Here is a 16175-nt window from a genome sequence, read left to right as displayed (position 1 = left end):
GAGGGAAGAGGTTGCAGACGGAGCCTTAGCAGCTGCCTTGGTCCTCAGAGGGTCCTTGGAGCTACTGCTACCGCCGCCCACCGCCAGCCAGCATGTCCTCTGCTCACTTCAACCGGGGCCCTGCCTATGGCTTGTCTGCTGAGGTCAAGAACAAGGTAAGGCCCCCACCAATGGGTCATCAGCAGAGGTCAAGAACGAGGTAGGGCCCCCGCCCAGCCCACACACCCTAGCAGGCCAGAGACCCACTCTTGGGGTTCCCTGGACTCCCTCTTGCATATTCCATGTGACCTGGAACCAGAAAGGGAAAAGGACAGATACAGGGTAGGGTCTGCCTTAATCCCCATCCTGAGCATCCCAGAGCCCTCAGCTACTGTTGGGGGGCAGGCAAAATGGAGGGCATACAGGCAACCACAGGTCAACTGAGGGGGTCGGTCCCTTGTAAAGTCCCCCACTTGATCAGAATCTTCTGTTAATCTGTCACCTGTTGCTTATGTGTTCCTGGGGTGCTGGGAAAGGGCTTGATTTTCCTCACACAACCCCATCTCGGAAAGAAACTGGGGAGTGCTTTAGAGCTGGGATTCTGGGGAGATCCTGAAGGAAGAGGCAGACAGCTGGGGAGGTGAGAGTGTGAGCATTAGGAACACGTTAGGGGTCTCCTAATTTTGAGCTGGGAAAACATCCAGATACCGCCTTCGTGATATGGCTGGGTAAACTGAGGTCTGGAGAGGAGAGGCGAGGAGCTTGGGTTCTACATAAAGGAGTTGCAGAACTAGGATCCTGGCCTCACGTCCCTGGAAACACACACACACCACGGAATGGGGTTCAGCTTCTCCAGGGCAGTGAACTTCCAGCTCCCTGGAATGCTCCCGTGAGTGTTGCCAGGAGTCCCAGCGCCCCATTTGACAGAGGGGATCATTAAGGCCCGAGGTGGCTTTTCCCAGTGTACAGCGAGGAAGTGGGGAGCTGGGATTGGATCCTGAATCGGGGGATCCTCGCAGCTGGAGGAGGGGGCTGGTGGGGGGCGGGTGCTCTGGCCAGGCGGGATCCAGCGCCCCCCTCCTCCCCCCGCCGCTGGCCCCAGAGCTGCGCGAAGCCGCCGCGCCATATAAGGTGGCCTCAGGGAGCCCGGCCCGCGGGGCCGCGCTATATAAGGGCCGGTTTGCTTTATAAAGCCGGGCTGGTGGGGAGGGGGGCCGCAGGGCGGGGGCCAGGTGAGGGGCCTACCTCTCCCACCTCCTCCTCCCCCAGCAGAAGGGCCAGCTCGGTCCCCCAGAGTCTTGGAAGCCTGTCTGGGCTGGGGCGGAGGGTTCTGAAGAAACGGAGGGGGCAGGGTGGTGGTGGGGGGGAGAGGGTGAGAGACGCAGAGATTCTGGGAGCCTGAGACTTGAGAGGGACGGATGGGGAGGGGAAGCCGGGAGCCAGATAAGACCGAGACAGGGATGGAGAGGCCGAGAGAGGAGACAGACGAGCCCCACCCCCACAGAGGCAGGGAACCTGGAGTCGGAGACCAGAGCGACTGGCGAGGGAGAGAGGGGCGTGCCAGGCGCCCTGCCCCAGCCAGACACGGAGAGATGGGGACAGGAAGACAGGGCCGTGGAAAGACGGAGCTGGGGAGAGACAGAGGGCATGGGGATGGGGATGGAGAGAGAGAGAGAGAGAGATACAGCCATGCATGTGTGTGGCCAGGATTAAGACAAAGACAAGCCCCCCCATCCCCAAGCCTCCAGCGAGAGCCCAGGGGATGAGGACCTAGGGAGACACTGAGGCAGGCAGACATGCAAGACAGAACAGTCCCAATGCAACGCAGGACTCAGAGCCACCTCCCTAAGGCTCCTCCTCCCCTGCTTGAGGTGCCCAGGGTCCCAGCAGGGGGTTGGGGGGCAGGGCGGCGGGGGTGGGGGAAGCTAAGCCCCAAGTTTGGCTTGGAGGGGGAACCAAGAGGCCAGGCACCGGCCCCCCAGCTGAGTACCCCGCTCTCCACCCCCCTTTGTCTTCATTCTCTGGTGCCAAACCTCAGAATGTCCGGAATGGCCCCCTGGGCAGGTGCCACCTCAGCCCTGGCCCTCAGCCCACTTCAGCCCCCCCATGGACACTGGGGCAGAATTGCCTTAGTTGGGAAGGGATGAGGAAGATCAGGCCTAGGGAACCTTGAATTGGGTCCGGGGAGCTAACTCTGCTCCCCAATGCATCCTTACCACCTTTTCTGTGTCCCCCACCCCCAGCTAGCCCAGAAGTACGACCACCAGCGGGAGCAGGAGCTTCGAGAGTGGATCGAGGGGGTGACAGGGCGCCGCATTGGGAACAACTTCATGGATGGTCTCAAAGATGGCATCATTCTTTGCGAGTGAGTGGAGCTGGCTCTGCCTGGGCTGCCCCCGATCCGGGCATTTATCCCTTCCCCCTCACCCCCTCAACTGGGAGCTCAGAGCTGGGTTAGCACTTTATAGCTGAGACCTTGAAAGACGGTGGTAAAGAATCATTGTACCCATTTCAAAGGGAAGAAAACAGAGGCTCAGTTCAATAAAACACATCACCCAGAGTCCCGTTCTGTTCCCAACAGAAATGACCAGAATCTAGGCTTAACCACCATCAGAGAGGGCAGGCCCATTTATGGTCTCCAGAGTTCCAAGAAAGAGTTCAAGCATAGTGTGCTCAAGGAGCAACTAAAAGGCAATGGGCAACAAGGGCCTTTCGTCACTGGCTTGGTGACAAGAGAGTTATGCCATGGTAATTTGAGTAGGTCTTGGTTTTCTACTCTTCTCAGAACTTAAATCACCGAGAGGAATGATTCCCTGGTTCCAGATTCCATAGCAACACTAATGCAGGATAGGGCCCTGAGGCCATTGGGGTCCTGTCTGTATCTCTGAGTCTCATCCAGGGCAGGGCGACTGTGATGGCCAAAGAGTGACCTTGGGAAGCTTCCCGAAGGTGCAGGCTTACCAAGATCTAGGTGCTAGAAAGGTGGCGCAGTGGGGAGATCTTGTTCTACCATATCCAGTGGGAATAAGGAGTACGAGGACATCTTGGTGTCCCAGCTCAGACGGGGTTGCTCGGGCCTTTAAGATCTAGAACTACCCACTCACTCAGTCATTCATGCACCAAGAATTTATGGAGCACCTGCTGTGTGCCAGCTCTAGGCACTGGGGAAAATAAACAAAACAGACTCACCTCTGAGCCCACATAGAGCTTGAGTCCCAGTGGGGGAGATTGATCAAATAATTAATGAAATAATCCAGTACTTGCCTGTTGTGGGAAGTGCTATGGAGAAGAGAAGCAGGGAAGGATGGGGGAGGGGAGGGGCAGGTAGAGCAAAGGGTTGCTGCTTTGCACAAAATGGTCTGAGAAGTCTTTCAGAAGAGGTAGCATTTAAGCAGAATCTTGGATGAAGTGAGTGAGGGGGCTGTGAGGGCATCTGAGGAAAGAGTGGGCCAGGCTGAGGGAGGAGGAGAGGGATAGCTGTGCAAAGGCCCTGAGGTGTGAGCAAGCATCGTGTGTTGAAGGACCAAGTGAGGAGAGATTAGGGGAAGTGGAGGGAGTTAGCTGGGGGTCTTTTAGTCACGCTAAGGATCAGGATCTGCATGCTAAAGGGAGACTGGGGGGGCAGATTTGAGCTGGGAGTAGCTGGAATTATTTTGAAAAGGCCATTCTAGCTATGAGGGTCTGCAGGGGACAAGGTAGAAGCTGGACACCACAGGAGGCCCCTGCAAGAGCCCCGGAGAGACACACCGGGCAGCTCAGAGCAGGGCAGAGGTGGCAAGGAGCCATAGGCTTCTGAATATCTTCAGAAGGCAGAGCCAATGGCCATGTGGAGGGGTTGGGTGTGGGAATGAGAGAAAGGGATAGGAGAGTCAAGTGCAAATCTGAGGGCTTTGCCTGAGCCTTTGGGAGGGTGTGTTGCCTGAGCCTGGGAGGATGGAGGGAGTTGAGTTGGGGGAAGCGGGTGCCAGGAGTCTGGGGTGGGGTGTCTTTGATTCAAGATGCCATGGAGGGCGCTGGAATGGGGACTGGGAGGCCCGGCTGCAGGGAAATAGCGGGGAGTTGGGCGGATCAGTGGCATTGAAAGGTGAGAGACTGGAGGAGATCAAGGCAGTGAGTGTGGCCAGAGAAGGGAAGTCTGAGGCCTGAGCTGTGGGCTGTCCACAGTGCAGGTACCCCCTAAAGGTCAAGGAGATGTATACGTGGTTGCCAGGGAGATGGGGGTGCAGCGGGAGACTTGCTTAGGGGGGATGAGAGGGCTTTCTGCTAGAGACCTGAGCCCAGCTTCCGGGAGGTTAGTTCTCTACTCAGTGCTGCCCGCGTGTGCGGGGTGGATCGGGGGCTGCGGCTGGGCTGGCTGTAGTAGGAAACGGCAAGATGGCCACTGGCGGGCGCCTGGGTGGCTCAGTGGGTTAAGCCGCTGCCTTCGGCTCTGGTCATGATCTCAGGGTCATGGGATCGAGTCCCGCATCGGGTTCTCTGCTTGGCAGAGATCCTGCTTCCCTCTCTCTCTCTCTCTGCCTGCCTCTCCATATACTTGTGATCTCTCTCTGTCAAATAAATAAATAAAAAATCTTAAAAAAAAAAAAAAGATGGCCACTGGCTGTCATCCTGACCCCTTTGCCCACGGCGCTGGGCATGGGTGCGGAGGGTGGGGCTCACCTTTCTCCCCGCCCTCCCTGACCCCTTGTAGGTTCATCAATAAGCTCCAGCCAGGCTCCGTGAAGAAGGTCAATGAGTCAACCCAAAACTGGCACCAGGTGAGCCCAGGCTGTTTTACCTCTCTCAACCCCTGGCCCGTAGCCCCTCAGCCCCCTCACCGTGCTCCCCCTCCACTGACCACCGCCTGCTCCTCTCCAGCTGGAAAACATCGGCAATTTCATCAAGGCCATCACCAAGTACGGGGTGAAACCCCACGACATTTTTGAGGCCAACGACCTGTTCGAGAACACCAACCACACCCAGGTGCAGTCCACCCTCCTGGCGCTGGCCAGCATGGTGAGTGGGGCTGAAGGGTAGAGGTGTGGGCCTGGGCACGGGTGGCTTTGGAGGGTCTAGGCTGTGAGGGGGGACACCCAAACGCAATGTGGGTGGGAGGGGGAGAGCAGGGGCCAGGAGGGGACCATGTAGCCCCGAGGCTCCCTCGCCAGCCCGCCGCTCCCTTCGCCCTCTCCAGGCCAAGACGAAAGGGAATAAGGTGAATGTAGGGGTGAAGTACGCAGAGAAGCAGGAACGGAAATTTGAGCCAGAGAAGCTAAGAGAAGGGCGGAACATCATCGGGTTGCAGGTACTGGCCCTTCCTCACCTGGGTCTTGCGGCTGAGCTGAGCAGAGATGGGGATGGGAGGGACGGGCGCATCGAGGAGGCCGGGAGGGCACCCAGGTCCTGCGGGCTTTGTGGCACAGACTATCTGGCTTTAAGTCACACATATGGTAGGCACCGTGCTTGCCATTTCCGTACCTTAACTCACTCCTCCACACAGATGGGGGAACGGGGCCTGGAGAAGCTAGTTCACTTGCCGGGACTGCCCAGGAAGATAAGTGGCTGGGCTGGGGCTCGAACCCTGGAGGTCAGGCCCTGGTGCTCTGAACCACTTACAGGTCATGGGACATGCCTTCTCTGGGCCTCAGTTTCCAGTCCGGACCCCTGAGACTGGATGCCGTGACTTGTTAGAGGGCCGCGCAGGCGTCCTGGTGACATGTGATGTCTCATGGCCCGGGATGAGGCTCTCTGTGATCTTTGGGGTGACTCTCCTCCTGCTTTGCTAGATGGGCACCAACAAGTTTGCCAGCCAGCAGGGCATGACGGCCTATGGCACGCGGCGTCACCTCTACGATCCCAAGCTGGGCACGGACCAGCCCTTGGACCAGGCCACCATCAGCCTGCAGATGGGCACCAACAAAGGAGCCAGCCAGGTGGGTGCGGGGGATCCTGGGGTGGGGCCCCAGTCCTCCGAGGTTCCCCCCCGCCCCCACCCCAGGCCTGATCTCTCTGCCCTCTGCAGGCCGGCATGACTGCACCTGGGACCAAGCGACAGATCTTCGAGCCCGGGCTGGGCATGGAGCACTGTGACACGCTCAACGTCAGCCTGCAGATGGGCAGCAACAAGGGGGCCTCGCAGAGGGGCATGACGGTGTACGGGCTGCCGCGCCAGGTCTACGACCCCAAGTACTGCCTGACGCCCGATTACCCGGAGCTGGGCGAGCCCGCCCACAACCACCACGCGCACAACTACTACAACTCCGCCTAGGGCCCTGGGCCCCCACCCCGCCTTCCCCACCAGGGAGGCTGGCTGCTGCTCTCGGCAGGGCCAAGCCGGCCCCGCCGACCCCCTCCCCCTGCATGGCGTCCTCCAGCCCCCTGGCACCTGCCTACAGGGTTAGCGTCTGGGGGGGCAGACTGGGGGGAGTTGTAGGTTGGGGGGGAAGGGGGCCCTCTTCCCCAGAGCGCCGCAGGATCCTACATTGAGCCGGGTGTGCCCAACAGCACCCAAAGGACGCACTGAGCACAGCTACCCCAGCTGTCCCCCCTCCACTCCCTCCCAGGTGGGTCCCCGCAGGACAAGAGGTCCCCCCAAGCAAAGCCCCAGAGCCCAGGCTCGGCCTGCCCCCACCCCATTCCCGCAGTGGGAGCAAAGTGCATGCCCAGAAACCCAGCGGACACACGCGGTTTGGTTTGCAGCGACTGGCATGTGTGGATGTGACAGCGGCGTTTGTCAACGCGAGCACTTTCTTTTTCTATTTCACTGGAGCACAATAAACAGCTGTAAAATCATTGCCTTGGGGCTGCTCTGTCCTGGAGCTGCGTGGCTCTGGCGCATGCGCCGACAGCCAGGCCTCAGATGCGCTCCGTCTCCCTCATACACTGGGGCGCGGGCACACATACCACACACACCGTGAGACACACACACACAGAGCCCACAGCCCTCGGCTGGACCCAGGACAGGCACGCACGCACTTGTGTGTACAGTGTGCATACACTCTGCAGCCTTGGGCGCACACACACACTCCCCTTTCACAGACAGACTCATGCAGGACCCGCTTCCACTCAAGACACATCAACACACAGCCTCCCCCACAACACACACGGTACCCACACACATGCTCAGCTCTGGCGTGCCTCTCTGGGAAGCCTGGGGTTGGGGTGAAAAAACGCCCAAGCACTGGGACAGGCACAATGGGGTGTGAATCACAGTTCCACTTCCCATTAGCTGGGTGACCTGCGGCAACTCACTTGCCCTCCTTAGGCCTGTTTTCCCATCAGGAAGAGGACAGACAGCCTCCTGGGGACAGGGGGAGGTTGACATGAAACAGACGGGGGATGACATTTGGCACTGACTGATGAAAATGGACAAGCCGGGTCCTGGAGGCTCTCGTGGGCAGCAGGGCCCCTTCCGCCCTGGGAGGGCAGGTGGACAGGTGGGAGGGGTCGAGGCAGTGGAGGACGTGGGCACTTTGGGGGCCCAGAGCAATGGCCCTTTGAACACTGGCACGGAGCTGGTGAGTAGCATTGCCTGGCACAGCTGCCCTGTGCACTCGGCTCACCTCTTCTCAGGGCTGATTCCTGAGCCTGGCCTGCCAGCCCAGGGCCCTAGGAATGTGTGGACAGCCTCAACCTCCCCACATTTCAGAGGGGACCCTGTCTTCCCAGGGATGTGGGCCCTGGTCGTCCTGCCTGGAAGCCACCACCTGCAGAATTCCAAGGAAAGAATGCAGCCATGGCGGGGAGGGGGTTAGAGAACAGTGCTCTCCCCTTCCTTCCCCATAGCAGGGATGATGCTGGAACACAGGGACTTGCAGAGACAGACACCAGAAGACCGGCACGCACAGACGCATGCAACCCCTGGGGCCTCGTAAAAGGGATTCCAGGCGCTCTTGGCCTGTCCAGGGCAAGTCCTGCTCCCCCAGGACCAGCATGGGGAAGCTATGCCGAGGAGGATCCATGCCTGGCCCAGGGCCTGCCTCCTCAGGAAAACAGCACCATATTAGCACTTGGCCTGTGTGACTGGGGTGGGCGGGCCCTGGAAGCCAGAGGAATGAGCCCCCTTTCTGCTGGACCCCTGAGGGCAACCCCCCGACCCAGGCTCCTGTCCACGGCTCTGCCCATCCCCACTGGCTCCTACCTGGGCCAGAGGACCTTACCTGGGACTTTGGAGGGGGAGGTGGGAACACCAGGGAAGGGCATGTCAGGGGGAGGGTGGGCCTCTGGGGGGGTGGGGGGGTACATGCCAGACCCAGTGGCTGGCCTAGTGGCCCAGGCTTTCAGCCAGCTCAGCATCTCCCTCCGTCGGCTGTTCACACCCCTTACTGCCCTGGGTGGGTCCCAGAGTCATTCAAACCTAGGCACTATGTTGGGGTCCTCCAGCCTCAGCATGGTCCAGAAGGTTCCATCATCCTTCCTGCTATACCAAGGAGGAACGCAAAGCACAGGTCACCTGGTGCCCAGGTTGGAGGCTGGGAGCAGGTGCCGATCAGCCCCAGTCAGCCAGAGCACCAGGATCTCCATAACTGCGAGACTGCCTGAGGCCACCGTGTGACACACGGCTGTTCACCATAAGCCGGGTTCAGAGGCATTTTTTTCCAGAATCACCAAGCGATTCACTCAATTCCACCACAACCTAGAGGACACATCAGATCCCACAGGATAAGGGCTCCATCTCATGAGACTGTCCCTCCGCTTTTGGGCCCATTGCCAAGTCCAGGTTGTCACCTGTGCTTCTGATCCATCAGTAATATATCAGGGCTTCCCATGACCACCTCCCCAGGTTTGACTCAGTTACTAGAGTGGCTCACAGAACTCAGGGAAACATTGTATCTTACTAGATTAGCGGTTTATTAGAAAAGAATGTAAATCAGGAACAGCCAGAGGGAAGAGGCGCCCAGGCCGAGGTGCGGGGCTCGGAGCGTGGAGCTCCCACGCCCTCTGCAGGTGCCCCACTCTCCCGGCAGCTCCACGGCTCGCCAGCCCAGAGCTCAGCGGATCTCACTGAAGTCCTTATACAGCTTAACCTGCAGCTCCCCTTTACCTTCTCAGAGCTCGTGGGAGTTACTGAGGGGCCCACTTGGTGAGCACGCCGTCTTTTTGGTGACCAGCATCAACTCAGGTGTGATCAAAAGGGGCGCCGTTGAGTGACACCATCATTCAGGAAACTGCAAGGGTTTGAGGAACTCTGTGCCAAGAACCAGGGACAAAGGCCACTATTTATTGTACCTCGCGCATGCAGCTGGCCCCATGTCCAGCCTTCAGTGACCCCCTCATCACCCCTGGAAAAAGGTCCCTTTTGTGGACCCTACCTCTACCGTGCTCTCAATTCCTCCCCAAAGAAGCTGCGAGCTGCTCCCTCAGCCTGGACCCTGGACTCACAGGAAGACGGACTCTGGGCCATGAAGCCAGGCCTCCCGGGCTCAATGCCCAGCTCTGCAGCCTTCTGGCTAGGGGACTTCAACCCAGTAACTTGCCATTTCTGGCCCAATTTGTCACCTGTGAGCCTGGAGCACCTGCCTCATGGGGGGACAGGGTGGGCCTGGAGTGTGTACTTCCATCAGGTCACCCCCTCCCACCCCAGGAAGCCTTCTCTGGTCGTCCTGACCAACCTCCCATCCCACCCCAGGCTCCATTGGTCCCATTTTGTTGTGCGTGTAAATGCCTGGCCAGACGTCCGTGGGTTCCTTGGGCCCAGCACTGCCCCAGTTTCACCCCGAATGCCTGTTGCGTGGACAAGATGGACAATTTGGACTAACCAAACCCCATCCCCAAAGGCCCACCGGGCCACCTCTGAACGCCTCTGTCTCCTCCTCTCCCTCACTGAGCCCCTGGGCCTGACCCAGAACCCAGGAAATCACAGGGAGGCAGGAGTTTGCATCGGCTGCTTTATTTAAGGGCTTGTGGCTGACAGCTAGCCCCGACCCAGCCCCTCCTCGGCTACAAAAGCAACTGAACATGAAAAGGGGCTGTTCTGCCAGGGCCTGGCCAAGGGGGCTACGGGATCGTGGCTCTCAATCTCAGGCCACAGGCGTTGGAAGGCAGGGAAGGAGGGAGGGCAGTCCAGTTCAAACGGGCAAGGTGCTGGTGAGGTGGCTGAGGAGGCTGGAGGGTCCTGAGGCAGCCTCTGCTGGCCTTGCCCTTGCCCAGAAGGTCAGGACACCAGTTCCAGGCAGGAGCAAGCAAGTTCAAGGCTTTCAGAGCCCAGTGAAGCACTTCAGACCCCCGGGGGCCCAACAACCCCACCTCACCTCCAGTCCCTGCCCACAAGCACACTTACAACCGCACACACTCACAGCCACACTCACTCCATATACGCAGAGGGCTGGGAAGGCCCTGGACCCACACCCTGGACCCTGGAATGTCTCTGGACTGGCAGCCAAAGGGGCAGGTCCACGGCAGGTGGCGCTGCCAGGGGAGCGGGTCCTCTGCATCGCTACTGATTGGCTGCCTCACAGGCATCTATCCAATCGCTGTACACGTCCACTGGTTCTGACAAGTCTGGGCCGCTGAAGTCAAGGATGACCGGTGGCACTGGGCCCCTTCCCTGTACACACCTCTCACTGGTGTCAGCCAGGTCCCCACCCTGCACCCTATGGAAACCAGCGGGTGGCTCCTCTTCCCCCAGGCAGCCACAGCCCTGCACCGCAGCAAAGAGCAGGGCCAGATGAGCAGAGATTCGAGTCCGGTCCCCCTGCTCCTGGCCAGGTGCCCTGGGGTAGCCCACCCGGGGCAGGGGAGTCCTGACTGCCCCCAACCCTTCCCATTCGACCCCACCTTCCAGGAAAAGCCTGGTTTCCCAAGGATACATGTGATGGGCGTCTGGAATTCCTCTAGGCACACAGTACAAGAGATGACTCCAGTGTTGCGGGCACGATCCCTGGAACAGGAGGAGGGGGAGGGACTGGTGAGTAAAGGAGTCTGTGTCTCTTGGTGATGATCCCCCCACCTGGGAAGGTCTGGGGCAGAGAGGAGGATGGTGGGAGCAGGGAAGCTGCCTCCTGACTTTGGGAGGAGGGAGAAGGTCGGGGCCCCCACTCACATTTTTACATCACAAGACTTCTCGTGGTTGCAGAAGGGGCAGGTGAACTGGGTCTCTAGGGTGCCGGTCATCTTCTTTTTGGGGGGTGGCTTCCGTTTTGACTTTCTGCGCCCCATGTCTGAAGGACGGCAAACCTGGGGGTGGTGGGAGCAGAAGTCAGCAACTCGGGGAATCCACAGAGCCCTCCAACTTGATGCTCTAGGAGGCAGGCTGGGAAGGCGGCCTGGCTGGCACCTCAGGCCCTGCCCCTGAGGGAGGAGGCGCCCAGTCCCCAGGCAGGTGGACAGGCAGGGCACACTCTAGGCAGGGGGCATGGCAGCAGGCTCTGGTATCAATCAGGAAGCCTGAGTTTTTTTTTTTTTTTAATTTTTTAATTTTTAATTTATTTGACAGAGAGATCACAAGTAGGCAGAGAGGCAGGCAGAGAGAGAGAGGAGGAAGCAGGCTCCCTGCCGAGCAGAGAGCCCGATTCAGGACTTGATCCCAGGACCCTGAGATCATGACCTGAGCTGAAGGCAGAGGCTTAACCCACTGAGCCACGTAGGTGCCCAGGAAGCCTGAGTTCTAATCATGGCCCTCCACTTACTGGGTGACCCCAGGCTGGTGACTTAAATTCTCTGTGCCTCAGTTTCCTGTCAGTAAAATAGAGATGAAGCTGCTATTTCAGAGGGGTCTCGTGGAGCTGCTATGACACATGATAAGTGAAGTACAGGACCTGGCCCGTCCATCATTGGCGCCCACAAAGGACGCCACTGTTCCTGGTGAGGAGGACACAAGGGACTCCAACTGACCAGCTGCACAGGGCTGGGCAAGGCCTAAGCACTCAGAAGCCGATGATTTTTTTTTTTTTAAAGATTTTATTTATTTATTTGATAGAGAGAGATCACAAGTAGATGGAGAGGCAGGCAGAGAGAGAGAGAGGGAAGCAGGATCTCCGCTGAGCAGAGAACCCGATGTGGGACTCGATCCCAGGACCCTGAGATCATGACCTGAGCCGAAGGCAGCGGCTTAACCCACTGAGCCACCCAGGCGCCCGAAGCCGATGATTTTAGGAGCAGCTGTTCCTCTCGTCAAAGGGACATGCAAGTGGCACCAGGAGGAACGACTCTCAAGGCATTTGACAGATTCTCGGGATGAACCTCCTGGGCCGCTCTCCACAGATAAAGAACTGGTGGGCAGAGAAGATGGGAGAAGCATCAAGTATACAGAAATGCCACATACCAAGTCTGAGGACAGGTGTCTGAGGCCAACATTTGGAGACCACACAGGCGGGGGTGAGGAGCAGGGTAAGGAGGGAGCAGGGGCAGGTGGGGGGGTTTGGATGGAACCTGGGGGCAGTGAGGAGAGGAAGGATGAAATCTCTTTTTTTAATAAAAGATTTTCTTTATTTATTTGACACAGAGAGAGGGAGAGAGAGAGAGAGAGATCACAAGTAGGCAGAGAGGCAGGCCGTGGGGAGGGGAAGCAGGTTCCCTGCTGACAAAGAGCCCGACACGGGGCTCGATCCCAGGACCCTGAGACCATGACCTGACCTGAAGGCGGAGGCTTAACCCACTGAGCCACCCAGGTGCCCCTGAAATCTCTGCCTTTCTAAGGCATCAAGGAGAACCGGGCAGAGGTCTGGATGAAGTCGGAACCAGGGCTGGGCTGTTCAGCGAGGAGGGATGGCAGTGGCTCAGTCTGAGACGCCTTAGCGGAGTGAGTGTGGCAAGAGAAGGAGGGGTCCAGGATGACTCCCAAGATGGTGGGGGATGGAGAGGGTGAGTGGGAGAGAAGGTGGCATCGTTCTCTGATGTCTAACACACAGGAAGAACAAGATGTGGGGGAAAATGATGGGGTCAAGTACCAGAGGGACATTTAGGGACAGACATCTTGGAAGCAGGGGTGACCACTGAGCACATCCCCATGCCAGACACTGTGCTCAGGGCTCCATGATCACTGAACCTGGGAGTGCCTTCCCAAAGCACTCTCCCCCCTTGCTGCTCCCCCTCTCCCCAACCTGTATGGCTTTAACTATTCCACACTGACACGAGAGGCCAGAAGCCTGCCACAATAAACAGAAAAATAAATTTCACTCATATTTAGCAATCGCTCTCTACATCCCATCCTCATTCTTAACCTGGGGTGTTCCCAATTCTCTGAGTGACCAGAAGTAGTCATTAGAATACCCACAAGCCCCAGGAATCCCCCATTCTGCCTCCCCTCCTTTGCCCTGAATCCCAACAACACTCTCTCCTCTAGCTCATTAACAAACACAGTTATTAAATACATCCTTAAAAACAACCACCTCATGGGGCACCTGACTAGTTCAGTGGGTTGAGCGTCTAACTCCTGATTTCAGCTCAGGTTATGAACTCAGAGTCATGGGACTGAGTCCTGCGTAGGACTCCCCGCTCAGCACACAGTCTGCTTGAGATTCTCTCTCTCTCCCTCTGCCCCAGCCGTAGCTCACAAGCTGGAGTGCTCTTTCTAAACAAAAAGACAACCACCTCTTCACTCTCTGGGCTTTTCTAATAGAGCTGTCTGCACTCACTGCCTGCATTCATTTCCTCCCATTCTCCCCCTACCTCCCCACCAATCTGCTCATCCCCTCCTCAGGGCACTGAACACATTGTTCCCTCCTCCCACCCTTCCCCCTGTGGTTCTCAGAACTCACTGGTGGCTCTTTTCGGTTTCTGCTGCTGCTGCTCCCCCCAGCCCCATCGTCTCTAATGGTATATGAGCCCCGAAGGTCAATCTTTGGGGGTCTACTTCATTTGCATTCACCTCCGTGGAGATCTCGCCCCACCTCGGGGCTTCAAATGCCTCCTCTATACTGATGCCTCCTGATCTCACCATCCTCAGTGTCTCCTCTCAACTGCAGACTGGCTCGTTTAACTGCCTCGGCTACACCTTCACCTGATGCTAAGACACATTTAAACATAGCAGCTTGGGTTTTGTTTGTTTTGTTTTAATTTATTTGACAGAGATCACAAGTAGGCAGAGAGGCAGGTGGTGGTGGTGGGGGGGAGCAGGCTCCCTGCCGAGCAGAGAGCCGGATGTGGGGCTCCATTCCAGGACCCTGAGACGAGGTCCTGAGTGGAAGGCAGAGGCTTAACCCACTAAGTCACCCAGGCACCCCAGCAGCTTGGTTTTGGGATGCTCTTCCGGTCTTCCCCATCTCAGCAGATAGCAAATCCATCTATCCAAAAAACTTGGACTCACCCTTGATTCCTTTCTCTCTCTCTCACACCCGTTATCTCATCCTGATCTTACTTCTCTACCTCTAAAAGAAATCCAGAATCTGTCCACTTCTCGTCAAGACCAAGGTCTGGGTCCAGAGTCCTGGTCATGCTCACACAGCCTCCTCATTGGTCTCCCCGCATCTCTTTCCCCACCCACCTCCTTCCAAATGCAAATTATATGGCGGCAGGGATTTCCGTCTTTTCTTTGTATCTCCAGAGCCTGGAACTGCTGGCACACAACCAATGTTTACGGAATAAATGAATGAATGAACCAATGCCAGGCCCTTCTCTAACCACAGCAAGGCTGCATTCGAGGCAGACAAAGTGCATGCTCTCATGGAACCTCTATTCTAGTAGAAGACGACAGACCCTCAACAACGTCGTAAGAAAAATAATTTCAATTATCAGTAAGTGCTATGAGATTAATCAATCAGGGCTACGTGAATACCTCCGGAATGGGGCTACTTCAGGTAAGAGTGGGGTGGGAAGGTCCCTCTGGGTAAAAGTCATTTAAGCCGAGGCCTGAATGATGAGAGAGAGCAACCACGTGAAACAGTCCAACCTGATGGAACAGCAATTGCAAGGGCTGAGGTAGAAGCAGCTTTTTTTTTTTTTTCTTTTCCCAGAAAGAGAAAGATCGGTACAGCTGAAGCTCAGTGAGCAATGGGGAGAAAGGGTACGAGATGGGGCAGCCGAGGAATGCAGCCAGACCTCAAAGGTGTGGCCATTTCTATTGACCCATGTTTCTCCACTGCTAGGGGCAGTGTTTTGTTTTCCCAAAGCCGGTCCCGGGTACCATCTGTAACAGAATCAACTGGCGGGGGGGATGGGCGTGGTGGTGGATATTTCCGAACCTCATCTCAGATCTGCCCCCAATGGAACAGCGTGGGAGGCACGATTTGCCCACCGCTGAATCCCCAGCACGGGTAGTGCCTGGTATGCATTAAGCGCTCAATAACTACTTGTTGAATGAATAAGTCTCTTGAATCAGAAGGTACGGATGCACCCCAGAATCTCCTTTTACCCGGCATCTGCAGCACCCCTAACCCAACAGCGGAACAGGGGTCTGGCTTGTACACAAAGCTCCAGGGGCCTTAGCCTGCCCTGTGGCGACCTAAGTCCAAGCGCGCCAAGGGGGCCCGGAAAAGGAATCGGTCCCTAACCCTGCCGTTACTCACGAGGCGGCGGGTGAGCGGTCCGTCCAAGCTCACCGAGGTTTCGGCGACGCCTCTCGCCGGCCGCCCGTGGGAGCCGGGCCACCGTGCAGCCGCGCTTAGCGGGCTGGGGTCCGAGGGAGCCAAGCTCCCCGGCAGGCCACCTCCCCCCCCAAGCCCTGGGTCCTCGACGCCTCCTCCTGGACCCCCTGTGCGTCTCCAAGCAGAAGATCGCCCAGTCACGCCAAGCCCAACGCCCGCCGGTGCGAACAGTCACCTACACTCTTCTCCCTTCGTTGCGACGGCCTCGTTCACCCGGAGACAGTGACTTCCGTCTCCCGCCGGAAGCGGAAACCCTTCTCCTCTTCTCACCCGCGACGAGGACCGCCCCGCGGGCAGGCCCCGCCTCCTCCAGTGCACACGCGTACTCGCGTACCGGGCCGGGCGGCGGGGTCGCAGTGCGCCTGCGCGGGGGCGCGTGCGCCTCTGGCTATGGTACTGCACGGCAACCCTTCTGCTGCGTTCTCAGAAGGCTCGGCTACCGGGTTTCCGGAGGGGCGGTGGCTGAGTTTCCAGCGAGGGAAAGGCTGACTTGCCCTTGGCCGCAGCATCTTCACTTGTCTTTTCTCCCAGTTCAAGCCCCAGCCCCTCGCAGCCCACCTGGGTCTCCCCAACTGCGGACACATTCAAACATCTCAGGGCTAAGGAATTGCAGATACCATTACGGCTGAATCGGTGACGGGGGAGCTTGTCGGACTGTCTTCTCAAACTTTAATAAGAGCCTGCGGATCTTCTTAA

The 16175-nt window shown here is 57.9% G+C and overlaps 2 protein-coding genes across 4 annotated transcripts; one reads left to right on the top strand and one right to left on the bottom strand.

Annotated features, from left to right (window-relative positions):
• Positions 1–6750, top strand: CNN1 (calponin 1). The gene is made up of 7 exons (XM_047701585.1): positions 1–155; positions 2223–2344; positions 4670–4736; positions 4837–4974; positions 5153–5263; positions 5745–5891; positions 5981–6750. The coding sequence occupies exons 1-7, from the start codon at positions 93–95 to the stop codon at positions 6224–6226; spliced, it is 894 nt and encodes a 297-aa protein (XP_047557541.1). The 5' UTR covers positions 1–92; the 3' UTR covers positions 6227–6750.
• A 2067-nt stretch (positions 6751–8817) lies between these two features.
• Positions 8818–15648, bottom strand: ELOF1 (elongation factor 1). 3 transcript variants are annotated; one of them, XM_047701608.1, is made up of 4 exons: positions 15435–15648; positions 11000–11133; positions 10735–10837; positions 8818–9145 (listed from the first exon to the last, which is right to left on the bottom strand). In XM_047701608.1, the coding sequence occupies exons 2-4, from the start codon at positions 11113–11115 to the stop codon at positions 9086–9088; spliced, it is 279 nt and encodes a 92-aa protein (XP_047557564.1). In that variant the 5' UTR covers positions 11116–11133; positions 15435–15648; the 3' UTR covers positions 8818–9085. The 3 variants fall into 3 exon arrangements, with proteins under 3 accessions (XP_047557564.1, XP_047557556.1, XP_047557566.1); XM_047701600.1 differs by having other exon boundaries at positions 8823–9145; positions 15402–15648; XM_047701610.1 differs by lacking the exon at positions 8818–9145 and adding an exon at positions 9832–10458 and having other exon boundaries at positions 10767–10837; positions 15402–15648.
• Between the last annotated feature and the right edge of the window lie 527 nt (positions 15649–16175).

This window comes from Lutra lutra, chromosome 1 (assembly GCF_902655055.1).
Source record: "Lutra lutra chromosome 1, mLutLut1.2, whole genome shotgun sequence".
NCBI lineage: Eukaryota > Metazoa > Chordata > Mammalia > Carnivora > Mustelidae > Lutra > Lutra lutra.
This window is presented reverse-complemented; position numbering and strand designations above follow the sequence as displayed.

What these genes read in the sequence shown, in the direction of transcription:
- CNN1 (XM_047701585.1), top strand. Translation starts at nt 93, where the DNA reads ATGTCCTCTGCTCACTTCAACCGGGGCCCTGCCTATGGCTTGTCTGCT. An exon ending in CTGCTGAGGTCAAGAACAAG is followed by an intron (nt 156 to 2,222) that starts GTAAGGCCCCCA and finishes CCCCACCCCCAG; the next exon opens with CTAGCCCAGAAGTACGACCA. An exon ending in GATGGCATCATTCTTTGCGA is followed by an intron (nt 2,345 to 4,669) that starts GTGAGTGGAGCT and finishes GACCCCTTGTAG; the next exon opens with GTTCATCAATAAGCTCCAGC.
- ELOF1 (XM_047701608.1), bottom strand. Translation starts at nt 11,115, where the DNA reads ATGGGGCGCAGAAAGTCAAAACGGAAGCCACCCCCCAAAAAGAAGATG. An exon ending in AAGTCTTGTGATGTAAAAAT is followed by an intron (nt 10,838 to 10,999) that starts GTGAGTGGGGGC and finishes CTCCTGTTCCAG; the next exon opens with GGATCGTGCCCGCAACACTG. An exon ending in AACCAGGCTTTTCCTGGAAG is followed by an intron (nt 9,146 to 10,734) that starts GTGGGGTCGAAT and finishes TTCTTGGCACAG; the next exon opens with AGTTCCTCAAACCCTTGCAG.